This window comes from Porites lutea, chromosome 14 (genome assembly GCF_958299795.1).
Source record: "Porites lutea chromosome 14, jaPorLute2.1, whole genome shotgun sequence".
Classification (NCBI taxonomy): domain Eukaryota; kingdom Metazoa; phylum Cnidaria; class Anthozoa; order Scleractinia; family Poritidae; genus Porites; species Porites lutea.
The window spans coordinates 2,074,936-2,085,888 of NC_133214.1; the positions used below are offsets into that span (position 1 = coordinate 2,074,936).

General features: G+C 38.7%; 1 protein-coding gene across 1 annotated transcript; it reads right to left on the reverse strand.

Moving 5' to 3' along the window:
- Positions 1 to 1,236: 1,236 nt before the first annotated feature.
- On the reverse strand, positions 1,237 to 8,790 carry LOC140924998 (uncharacterized). The gene is made up of 7 exons (XM_073374960.1): positions 8,783 to 8,790; positions 7,063 to 7,318; positions 6,021 to 6,134; positions 4,731 to 4,877; positions 3,283 to 3,393; positions 2,274 to 2,439; positions 1,237 to 1,511 (listed from the first exon to the last, which is right to left on the reverse strand). The coding sequence occupies exons 1-7, from the start codon at positions 8,788 to 8,790 to the stop codon at positions 1,237 to 1,239; spliced, it is 1,077 nt and encodes a 358-aa protein (XP_073231061.1).
- Between the last annotated feature and the right edge of the window lie 2,163 nt (positions 8,791 to 10,953).

The window sequence follows — 10,953 nt, forward strand, 5'->3', positions numbered from 1 at the left end:
TTTCCCTAACTTCAGCAAATAAGCGTCAGAGCTCTCTAGTTTTATACCTGCAAGTTTGAAGGCAATCGTGACCGTAGAACTCGCTGCACAAAATGCTGGTCAAATTTAACCTTAAAATGCTACACTAACACATTTGTGGGAGTTGACGCACGAATAGAGGTAGAGTGCCGACAGACTATCACCTATCTAAAAGGATTTTCCTACCTGAAGCTTTATTACAAGAAACAAATGTGAAGGCAAGTCCATTTCTGAGTTCCAAAAACCCTCACTTTGAAAACAAGGGTAAGTGCAAAACCTTTCTTGTGATAATGAGCCTCATTTGCATGAGAGTGAAAGATGATTTTTATATCAATGGTTTCGCTTAGCCTCGCTTTGAAACAGAGGCTTGGGCCAACTGGGAACGGAAATGTCCCGTTATCATGACAGCAAAAGAAAAAACAAAACTTGCTATCATTTCCATCATGCAATTTGACACAACACCGTCCCAGAGTCACCCGTAACCTTAGTACAACGAATAGGGCATTGCTTTTCCTGGTTGTTCCTCATTTCTTTAGGCCCTGCCACAATTGGCAAGTTATCTTTCATCTCACTAAGTAATTTTGTTGTAACCTGTTCTTTCATTCATAATGTGGACAAAACTTAGGGAACAGGAGGGTCTGCTAAAATCACTAATACTAGCCTTTGCATTTTAGCAAAATTTCGTTTTATTGAATTCAATTACACATTTTTCACTCCACTTGACAAAGTGGATGCTTAAAAAACAGCTTGAAAATAAATCATTACCACTTACAGTTAATATTTAAAAAGGCTGCGTTTTTTCCAGTTATTTTAAGATAACAAGTAGCCTCTGTACAGCCACCCCCTCCTTCAGAAAGAAATCGGAGAAGTGGTCGATTTTTTTTTAGTCGAGGGGGCGTCTGTACAATGGCTAGGTAACATTAAGATGTGGCCGCCCATTTCTTACCCATTATGGGCTACAGTGTGCGATTAATGATTAATGTGAATTATCTTTCCTAATCCAAAAATCAACGTGTTTCGGATCGTGTAATATATCAAACAGGACATATAGGACACACAGTGTTTCATCCGACACTAGACACTGAAGAGTAATATGTAATTTTCTTATGTAATGAATATGGGAAAATACCAACAAAAGCAAATAAAAACCGATAAAAAATTAGGATAGCGAGATACACAAAACTTCCTTTTGACTTACATCTGAAAGGCTAGTTATTACTAGCATTCATATTGGCAGCAAACGACGTTTGACCATGCGTGCAACTCAAAACAATTATTTGCGAGCATTGTTACAGTAACGCTCATTAACTTGGGAGGAGGTGCGTCTTTACCACCAACTGGACATTCCACCCACTTGTAGCATGTTGTGGACTCCACTTTGCACTTTATATTAGGTTTGAGACAACTACCAAGAGCTGTGTTGTAGTCCATGCCGCCATCACATTTTTTGCGGCCGTAAGGCATTGGTTGTCTCCGCAGTCGGTTTGGAATTTCTGCGAAAGAAAAAAACCTTTTTTTGGTACTGTGTCACGAAATTGATCAAAATTCTGACAGTAGGAACTGCCGCTACATTGAGTGAAACATAAAAATAATAGTTCAATGCATTAGAAGAAAGTATGAATAACACAGCAAATATAGAAGTGGACGTGGATGGACAAACTCGAAGAAGATTGAAAAGGAGTGAAATTGTGGGTTTTTGAAAACTTGTTAGCCTAATAGTTCTTCAAAGTTGATTTTTGTTGTTTATAAGATTTAATACAATGCTTGGGATATATATTTGATGGAAAAGAAGCTGTGATTTTGTCATTTACAAGAAATTTCTTCGTTAACATTAATTTCCATAGCGCATAAGGAAGTTTAATTAACTGGCAACATGAACAAAAAGAAACTATTGTAGACAGCCGTGACATAGTTCCCTTAAGGGCCTGTTTACATGGAGGTGGGGGACCTCAGATAGGTGAGGTAACCCGCTTAGGTGGGGGAGCCCAAGGCACCTGTCTGTTCATATAAACTATCATATGGTCTCCCCACCTTTCATGTAAACGTGCTCAAATTAAAATGATTATTTGGACAGGCGGGTTGCCTCACCTACCTGGGGTCCCCCACCTCCATGTAAACAGGCCCAAAGAAGAAATCACTGTATTCGCATAGATTATTACCAATTTCTCGTGAGGTGAGAAGCGCGAAAGACTGGTACGACAACGGCATGCGCGCGCATGTACGTCTCTAGGACTAGAGCTTTAGGTTCTTCTTACCCGCTTGGATGCCGATGACTGCTAAAGAGTCTTGTGACTTTTTCAATAAGTATATTGGAAAGTCAGTGCAAAATTGCTGTAGGTCGTCGCTGAGAAATGAACGCTCAGTGAGTTCCTCATTCACCATCCATGTGCTGTCAATACGCGTGCCCTTGTTGATAACTCCCTGGTGGATTGAATGATCCTTAAATTGCCCGCGTTCGATATATTAAAATTTTTAACATGACTCTGGGGGTTTAGGGTCAAAATTGCAATTTTTTACGACTCCAGTGTCTCGCAATTCCCAGAAGAGATTTGAGTACAAAGAAAACCAAACCAAATATAGAAGAATGACCAGAAAGCCTCGGAGTCATGTTAGAATTTTAATATATCGAACGTGGGCTATTAATATCCGGCTACATGTATACATGTAGTCAGTAAAGTTATAATAATATGGCAATAATAATACAATAATATCAATACATGTTCAAGGGATTATGTTATGCGAATTAAGAAAATAATCACGTAAAGGAAAATGCTTTGAACTTGAAACAAATTCAGGCTCTCAGCTAATTCTTTAAAGGAATACTAGATATAGAGATCAGTGTGGAGTATTTGTGTGTAGGGGTTAAAGATAACTAAACAAGGTCAATCTCAAGGGACACGGTCAGCTTTGCTGGGACCGCGCTGACCTGGACACTCGTTTGCAATTTTGAAGAGCGTTTACCTCAACCCAAAATCAAAGATAGGCGCGCGTAGGATACATCTAGAAATCCTCTTCAATCTTACCTAGTGTTTCATTTGATCTTTGATATTTTACTGAAAACCTATTTCTGAGTATTCTTTTGCTCATCCTGTCATGTTTTTTTAACATATTTTGTTAAAAACAGCTTGAGTCGCGTATGTTGTAATATGTAAGTCAGCTAAGAAATAGTGTCTAATACCCATATTCATCAGCTGACGCCTTCTTCCAGTTAATAAAACAGTGAGAAGAACAGAGAGCAGACATGCAACAAAATGATTTCGTCACCTGGGAGGCTTTCTCAAGATCTCCAATGAGTTTATCTGGAGTAGACAACTCTTTTGGCAAAGGCATCAGATAACAAATCCCTTTGTCAGGAATTCTCATCATGGTTAATTTCTGCAAGTAAGATTCAGAAAAAAGTTTGAAAAAAAAAAAGATAAAAAATAACAATTGATCAAATATAATTAATATCTTTTTTCATTACCGTTTCTATGCGCCATCAGAGGAGGAAATGAAAGCTAGACGCTCACGACCGCTTGTTTGGCCAAAGAAGGAGACAAAAAAGTGTTATTTTTCTTCCTATCATCCCCCGCTCACGTTCCGCTCTCGTCTTTTTTAAAGACCCATACGCAACGTCCACATTTCCCTTAATGCACTTTAAGCCAGGTTTCCATATGATGGCTACGATCGCTGCGATCGCTGAGAAAAAAAAGTTCAGCGATCGCAACGATCATAGCGATCGTAGCTATCATATGGAAACCAGGCTTTATTTGCACCCCAAAATTTTGTATAACAATTGTTTTCAATTTCTCTTGGGACGGCTGTAACACCCAGGAGAAATGAAAAACAAAGGTTATGTCATTTTTTTTTCGGGGGGGGGGGGGGGGGGGCAATTAAGGTACATTATGGGAAATTTAGAAGTGGCGCATTTGGGCCATCGTTGTTGGCAGTTGTTGCGTCCGTTTGCATGTAGCTAATATATAGATTTAGCCAGGGCTAAAAGCGAAGCTCTCTTTCATATTTATAGTTTACTTAAACAAAATATGAAATCGTGTAATGCCAAAGCAATAGGTCTAATGGCAAAAAAAAAACAACAACAACATTTTTGCACGTGCTGCACACTTTTTTGTACATTTCCTTGCCTTTGTTTTCCACGACTACAACGTGTTCCTGTTCACTTTTTTTTCATTTTTCACTGCCGCTCATTTTTACTTTAGTGGCCACCAGCATTGCTCATTTTCTCACTGTCGCTATAAAATTTTCATGCTTTTCTACCAACGAAATTGGTCTCCGTTGTTTTTTTATTTCTCGCTCTAGCTCTTTCTCTGTTATCCACGTTAATGTAGACAATAAAATTTAGTTGAAAGAAAGACTCGGCTTTGTTATTGTTTTTTCACCCCTAAAAGTCTGGGTGGGCATGCGATTTACCGTCGAAAAGCACGGGGTGCTTGAAATGCGAAACTTCACCCCAGCTTATATGAAAGGGATGGACGTACCTGCATACTAGTTCGTAGGGACGATTTTGTCAGAATCAAAATTTCTTGGATGCATAGGTAAGCAGATTTTCTTACTTATGGTTCTCCGTTGCGCACGCTAGAGCTCCGCTAAAAGTTTCACCGGTTACAAACTTGGTGCAACAAGGCTCCCAACCACACGCAACAACATGCAACAGGGTGTGTAAATGGACGCAACATGTAACATCCGACAATGTTGTGGAGCTTTAATATAATTACCTGTTTAAAGTCATGCATGACATCACTGCGATCCACGCCGGGGTGAGCAGGAACTTTAAACACCTCTGTTTGCTTCTGTGTGTCCACTTCAATCGTTTCGTTGTACTCTTCTCCCGATTCAGTAACGTGAATTTTAAAATCCACGACCTGCATTAGACAAGCAAGAATTAAAATGTCAGTACAGTAGTTCAGGTGAATGAGGATGACGAACAGCCAGTTCAACTTGTAACTCAGTTCTTTTTGCTTTTATTTGAGAGTACATCTTTTAATGGTCTTTTTTGAAAATGCAGCAAAACCCCGCGTATAGGAACTTAATGGTCACTGTGATTTTATTATTACATGTACTATTATTATTGCTGTTATTATCATTATCATTATCATTATTATTATTATTATTATTATTATTATTATTATTAATATTATTATTATTATTATTATTAGTAGTAGTAGTAATGGTAACAGGACTGAGTGGAGTCCAATTCGGTCTGTAATCGAAACTATAATAAAATTCTCAAATCTGATTGGTTCTCAACTGCCCTGATTTCAGCTTTAATAGGACAGTTTAATAGGACCGTACGCGTCATGCCTAAGTAATTGGACGTTACGCGCCATCACGCGCGCGCTTAAATGGCTCTTTTTTAAAAACGTCTTGGAATTTCTTGTGTTTTGATTTAAAAAGAGCCCTATATATCACAAATTTTGTTAAAGTTATGATTAATTGGTAACAGAACTTCGTGTCGTCCAATTCGGTCTGTAATCATACTCATGATTAAACAGATCGGACTCCCGCTACGCGGTCGTCCGATTTTGTTAATCACTCGTATGATTACAGACCGAATTAGAATCCACTCAGTCCTGTTACCATTACTAATCATACGAGTGATTAACAAAATTGGACGACCGTGTAGCGGGAGTCCGATTTGTTTAATCACGAGTATGATTACAGACCGAATTGGATGACACGAAGTTCTGTTACCAATTAATCATAACTTTAACAAAATTTGTGACATAATAGGCTATTTTTTAAATCAAAACACAAGAAATTCGAAATTTTGTTTTGCTAGCAGTGAAAAAAAAGCTATTTAAGCGCGCGCGTGATGGCGCGTACTGTTCAATTACTTAGGCATGACGCGTACTGTCCTATTAAACTGTCCAATTAAGGCTGAAATCAGGGCAGTTAATGGCCAATCAGATTTGACAATTTTGTTATAGTTATTATTATTATTATTATTATGGAAGAGACCATATCCAAATTCAGGAAGTATAATGCAAAGTAAAGGAAGAGCTTACCTTCTTAGACTCCGATCCGTCACCCCTGGATAAAGGATTTCCGGAAGTGGAGCTTGTTAATACAAGTAGAAAGAGCAGGAGGCAGTAACTTCTGGCCACAAATACAAATAGTTTCTTTAAAATAAAAATATAAAAGATTGTTTTTAAGACCTGTTGATACCATTGGTGTGTTATTGTGCAGAGCAACTTGTCAGGTTGTGAATGGTCGAGAACCAAATTCAAACATCACTTTTGCGTTTATTGACTTAAACATTTCATTTTTCGTTAAAAGTTTCTTCGATCGCGTTGAAGATCGTTTCTCGTTTGTTGTAATAACTTGTTGCATAACCCTGAATGACCCGATAATTCTTCCGAACTTAAGTTTTCTGAGTAAATTTTTGTAATACCCAAGAGAAACTGGAACATCCTTTTTTAAAACTGACACATGGCCGACACATTAGAAGAGTCTAGTAGTATCGTTATCTCTCTTCAGTCCTGGTATAAAACGATTTTTCTGTGTGCATAGATTAGAATTTCTTAACGTATTCTAAACAGTCGTAAGGAACAGCGATTACTTACGTTAAACATGATCACTTCAGAGAAGTTTTCTTTGTCGCTTCTTTCTGAACGGTCTTCTCCTCTTTAGAGAATCTTGAGAACGTCTCTACTTTTCTGGTTTTTTTCACCAACTGAAGTCTGCAATTTCCTTGCTCTCTTATATATGATTTCGTTGAACCATTGGTCACGTAGAGCAGTGAATTCCTTCATACTGTACAGAGTCAATTTTCTTCCGTCTCACCGTTCACGGATAGCTTTTAACACTAAATAAAATAATGTATACGTGTTTCAGCTCAAACGCCGGTTATACTTAGTAGGCTCTTTGCGTGACTTGATGACGTGACCAACTTTCGGTAAAGACGAAAACAGTTCACTTTGAAAAAACGTGTAAGGTGTAATGAGCGAAGAAAAATGGCGAATTAACTATGAATACGAGTTTTCGCCACATGCAAGGGAACCCTAGACAGACTTGGATTCTGGATTCCACGCCGTGGATTCCAGATACCTGACACTGGATTCCGGCCGATTCTTTGTCAGTGGAACTGGGATTCCGAATTCTAGTCGCAAGTGCGATTAGGATTGCTCGAACTGTATTCTGGATTCCAAAGCCCAGGATTCCGAATTCTACAAGAAAAATTTCCGGGATTCCGCATTCCACAAGCACAAATTTCCCGGATTCACTCACATGTTGCGGAAGAGTTACTTCAGCTTTCTTATCGTCATATTCTCCTTGTTGTTTGACCTCAATTAAGAGGTTATAGCTGCAGAGTAGATGCTTGTTTTTAAAAACTAACACATGATTACGGAAGCAGCCGTTTCAGACATTAGTGTCGTTCATCCCACAGCGGAAATTCACGTATTGGTCAATTCTAATTGGCCATTTCAGCTAACACAGAAGCCACATTTTGAATATTACTTCCCCTTGGGCTGTATCTTAAGTAAATTTTACCTCGGTATAAATAGAAGCCAAAATTGAGGGTTTTCCTTGGTGTAAGAACCGGGGGGGGGGGGGTACTTCCTATAATCGCCTGATACGGGGAGGCTCAGCCGAAACGGGTACATTTTTCAGGCTTCAGGCTTTAGGGTTGGGATTTTCCGCGTTGAAGTATATGAAAGGGTAAGGAAATCTTTCATTTGGGTCTGTGAAAGGGCCCAAAGGGCTAACAGATGAATTTTATGGCTTTATAAAGTCGGGAAAACGTTCTATTTTTGTGATTGATTCCTATTTAAATGACAATGCATTTACAGCAGTTAAAAGGGTTACAAAGTTCTAACGAGGTATGTGAAAGCGGTACCTCCTTCGTGAAAAAGGTATATAAAAGGGTAAAAGGGTATAAAAGGGCACCCCCCCACCCGCGCCGCCCCGGGTGTAAGAACCAATGAAGCTGTACACTATTCTTTGTTTTGTAGCCACATGTCTACCTAGGGCGCTTTCCTTTCGACCTAAGCTTCCGAAAATTTAGAGACGGTGGTGAATGGTACAGGAATTTCCCGAGAAAATCTCAGAAAGTCCGAGAACCGTTAATTTTCTGAAATGCGAACCATTTAACCGGAAGTTCTAGAAATTCGGGGAGCAAAGTGACATGGGAAGAAAATTTTTGGGACGAAAATTTTCAAAATTTGGCTGTACCACCAGACGTTGTCCTCTTTTTTGGAAATTTTTGAAAATGCCGTGTCCCATTTGCTACTGGAAGTTGCCGAAAATTCAAGCTGGAGGTTTTTATTGAATGGAAAGCGCCCGTTAGTCTGCTACACCGAGCCGTTTTTAGAGTCGTCACGCAATACGTTGCGTGACGACACTAAAAACGGCTGTGTAGCAGACTAAGCGTCCGTAGGCTCTATTATGTTACGTGACTGGTTAAGATTACAGGTTATTGACCACTGCAAAAATACCATAACATACCATAATACTCTTTGTTGGTCACTCCAAAATTTTGCAATTTTTTTTTTTTTGGTGTAAGATTTCGGTGACTTGTTGTCGAAATATACGTTAAGCCAAATTGGCTACATGCAGTACTAACCTTAACCCCAGCTTTGAAAATTAGCTTCTTAGCTTGTAACAACAATATTAACCTTGCGTTAAAGACCTCTGGTAAGGTTAAATGGCTAACAATAGTCAAAAATACGCTTTCTTTTTAAGACCTGTCCAAAGAAACTTAAAAGGTTAACACTTTTCACCTGATCTTATATCGCTGCCAAAAATTTTTCTCGCAAAAAATACTTACCTCGCCATAGAGATAAAATGCTTCTAAACTTTGATTTCACCTAAGGATTTTAACAAAACCAGACGCAAAAGTTCCCTCTCTCACTTACCTTTGACGCATGCGCAATTACGCAAAACCATATACTTCCAGATAGTCTGAACGCATTCTCGTCCAATTAAGCCGAGTGGCTCTGCAGACGAGGATAGTCTGAAAGTTAGAAATGCCGAGTATGGACTGAAATTAGCCTTCGACGGCACTAGATCTTGTGTATCGTTTATGACAATTTTACTCCAAAAGTTTACGTGCTTTTTTTTATCCTTTTTGGCTGAACGTGACCCTATTTATTTCTTGTTATTTTAAAAAAATGAAACCCCAAAACTAAGGATTTTGTTTAGATATGGTGAACTAAGATAATATATTTTTGTTTGAAATTAGGAATTCGATAAGAATGGGTTTCATGAAGGAAACCTAGCGCTGATGATAAGATTAAAAGCAGCAAGTAGGTTAAATCTAGAGCTAACAAATAATAGTTTGTTTGCGCAATAGATTTTCAAAACTGGAAAAGTGGCTTATAACAACAAGTCTGACTAAAATGTGTTTCCGTGTATTAAAAGCTCAGCGCTTAAGTCTTATTAAATTGTGCGTTCTTGGACGCCGATTGAAAACTAATGCAAAATGTATTTATGAAATTTCTAAAAATACAAGCCACGGTTTTAGCTTCTGGTTGAAAAACAACTTCTTCTTCTTGCATCATATAAGGTTATTTTAATCAGTTATTAGAGTTTGTGCAGATTCAGTGAGTGAAAATTACGGACACTCTTGAAGCAACAAAATTCTCCCACGTGTTAATCAAGGAATTCTAGCTAGTAAAAACGTGTTTGAGAATTTGGTCATAAATAAGTTCCCTTTCAAGTGGCTGTTGAGCTATATTTAAAATTCTACATCAAAAATAAGCTGTCTTTCTGTGTTTTGTTGTTGATGGCGAGGATCCGCGAAATCTCTACTAATCCACCGCTATTCACTTCCGATCTTTTAATTTGCCTTTGCCGCAAATCTCGAGTAAATTGCTGGCACGCGATATTAATCACTTATCAAAACAGATGAAAAGTTCACTTTCCCAAAGAAAAAAGTACCAAGGCGCTATCATTCACTTGTTTAGTTAAGGTTTTCAATGTTTTTCCCCCATACTAGTTCGGTCTCTTTTCGGTGTTTTTTCATAACCCCTGAGCCATCCCCGAACTTAGCTCGATCCATCGTATTGTAACCAATACAAAATTTGCATTCAATAATCCAAATAACAGAGGTTGTTGACTTCATTGAATTAATTCATGCATAACATCTAGTTATTTCATACATAAATTTGCATACAATTACGCAATATAAAATTTAAGTTAGTTATTGAATGCATGAATTTACCTTAATTTATTTAATGCATAAATGTGATAAATTTAAGTCTCATTTTTCCGAACAGCGGCTAGTAATTGAGTGTAGTAGGTAGTAGACGTTTATGGGAAACTGCCCACATAGCCCTCCCCTAAAACTTAGGGCAAAATGTTCCCTTAGGGGAGGGGTAGGTGGGCAGTTTCCCAGAAACGTATAATGACTCTTTGCATCTGGCGGTCTTTGTTAAATTTCACCTGGATTAATTTTGTTTTCCTTGGTCATTGCCATACATAACCACAGCCAAACCCAAACGAAAATGAAATTAAAACCAAGGATAAGATTAAACGAAAACACGTACATCCCGTGACTGCAAGCGCTACCAGCTTGCGTAGATATCATATAGTGGTTTGACGTTTCTTCTAAGTGAGACGCTACATTAACTTCTACAGCTCTACATAGCCCCACATAGCTCTACATAGCCATACACATCCCTACATTGCCGTACTTAGCTCTACATAGCCCTACATTGCCGTACATGGCTCAACATTGCCCTACACAGCCATAAACATCCCTACATGGCCCTACATCGCCGTACATAGCTCTACATTGCCCTACATAGCCGTGCACAGCCATACACAACCCTACATTGCCCTACATAGCTCTACATTGCCCTACATAGCCGTACACAACCCTACATGGCCCTACATAGCTCTACATTGCCCTACATAGCCGTACATAGCTCTACATTGCCCTACATAGCCGTACACAGCCATACACATCCCTACATGGCCCTACATAGCTCTAAATTG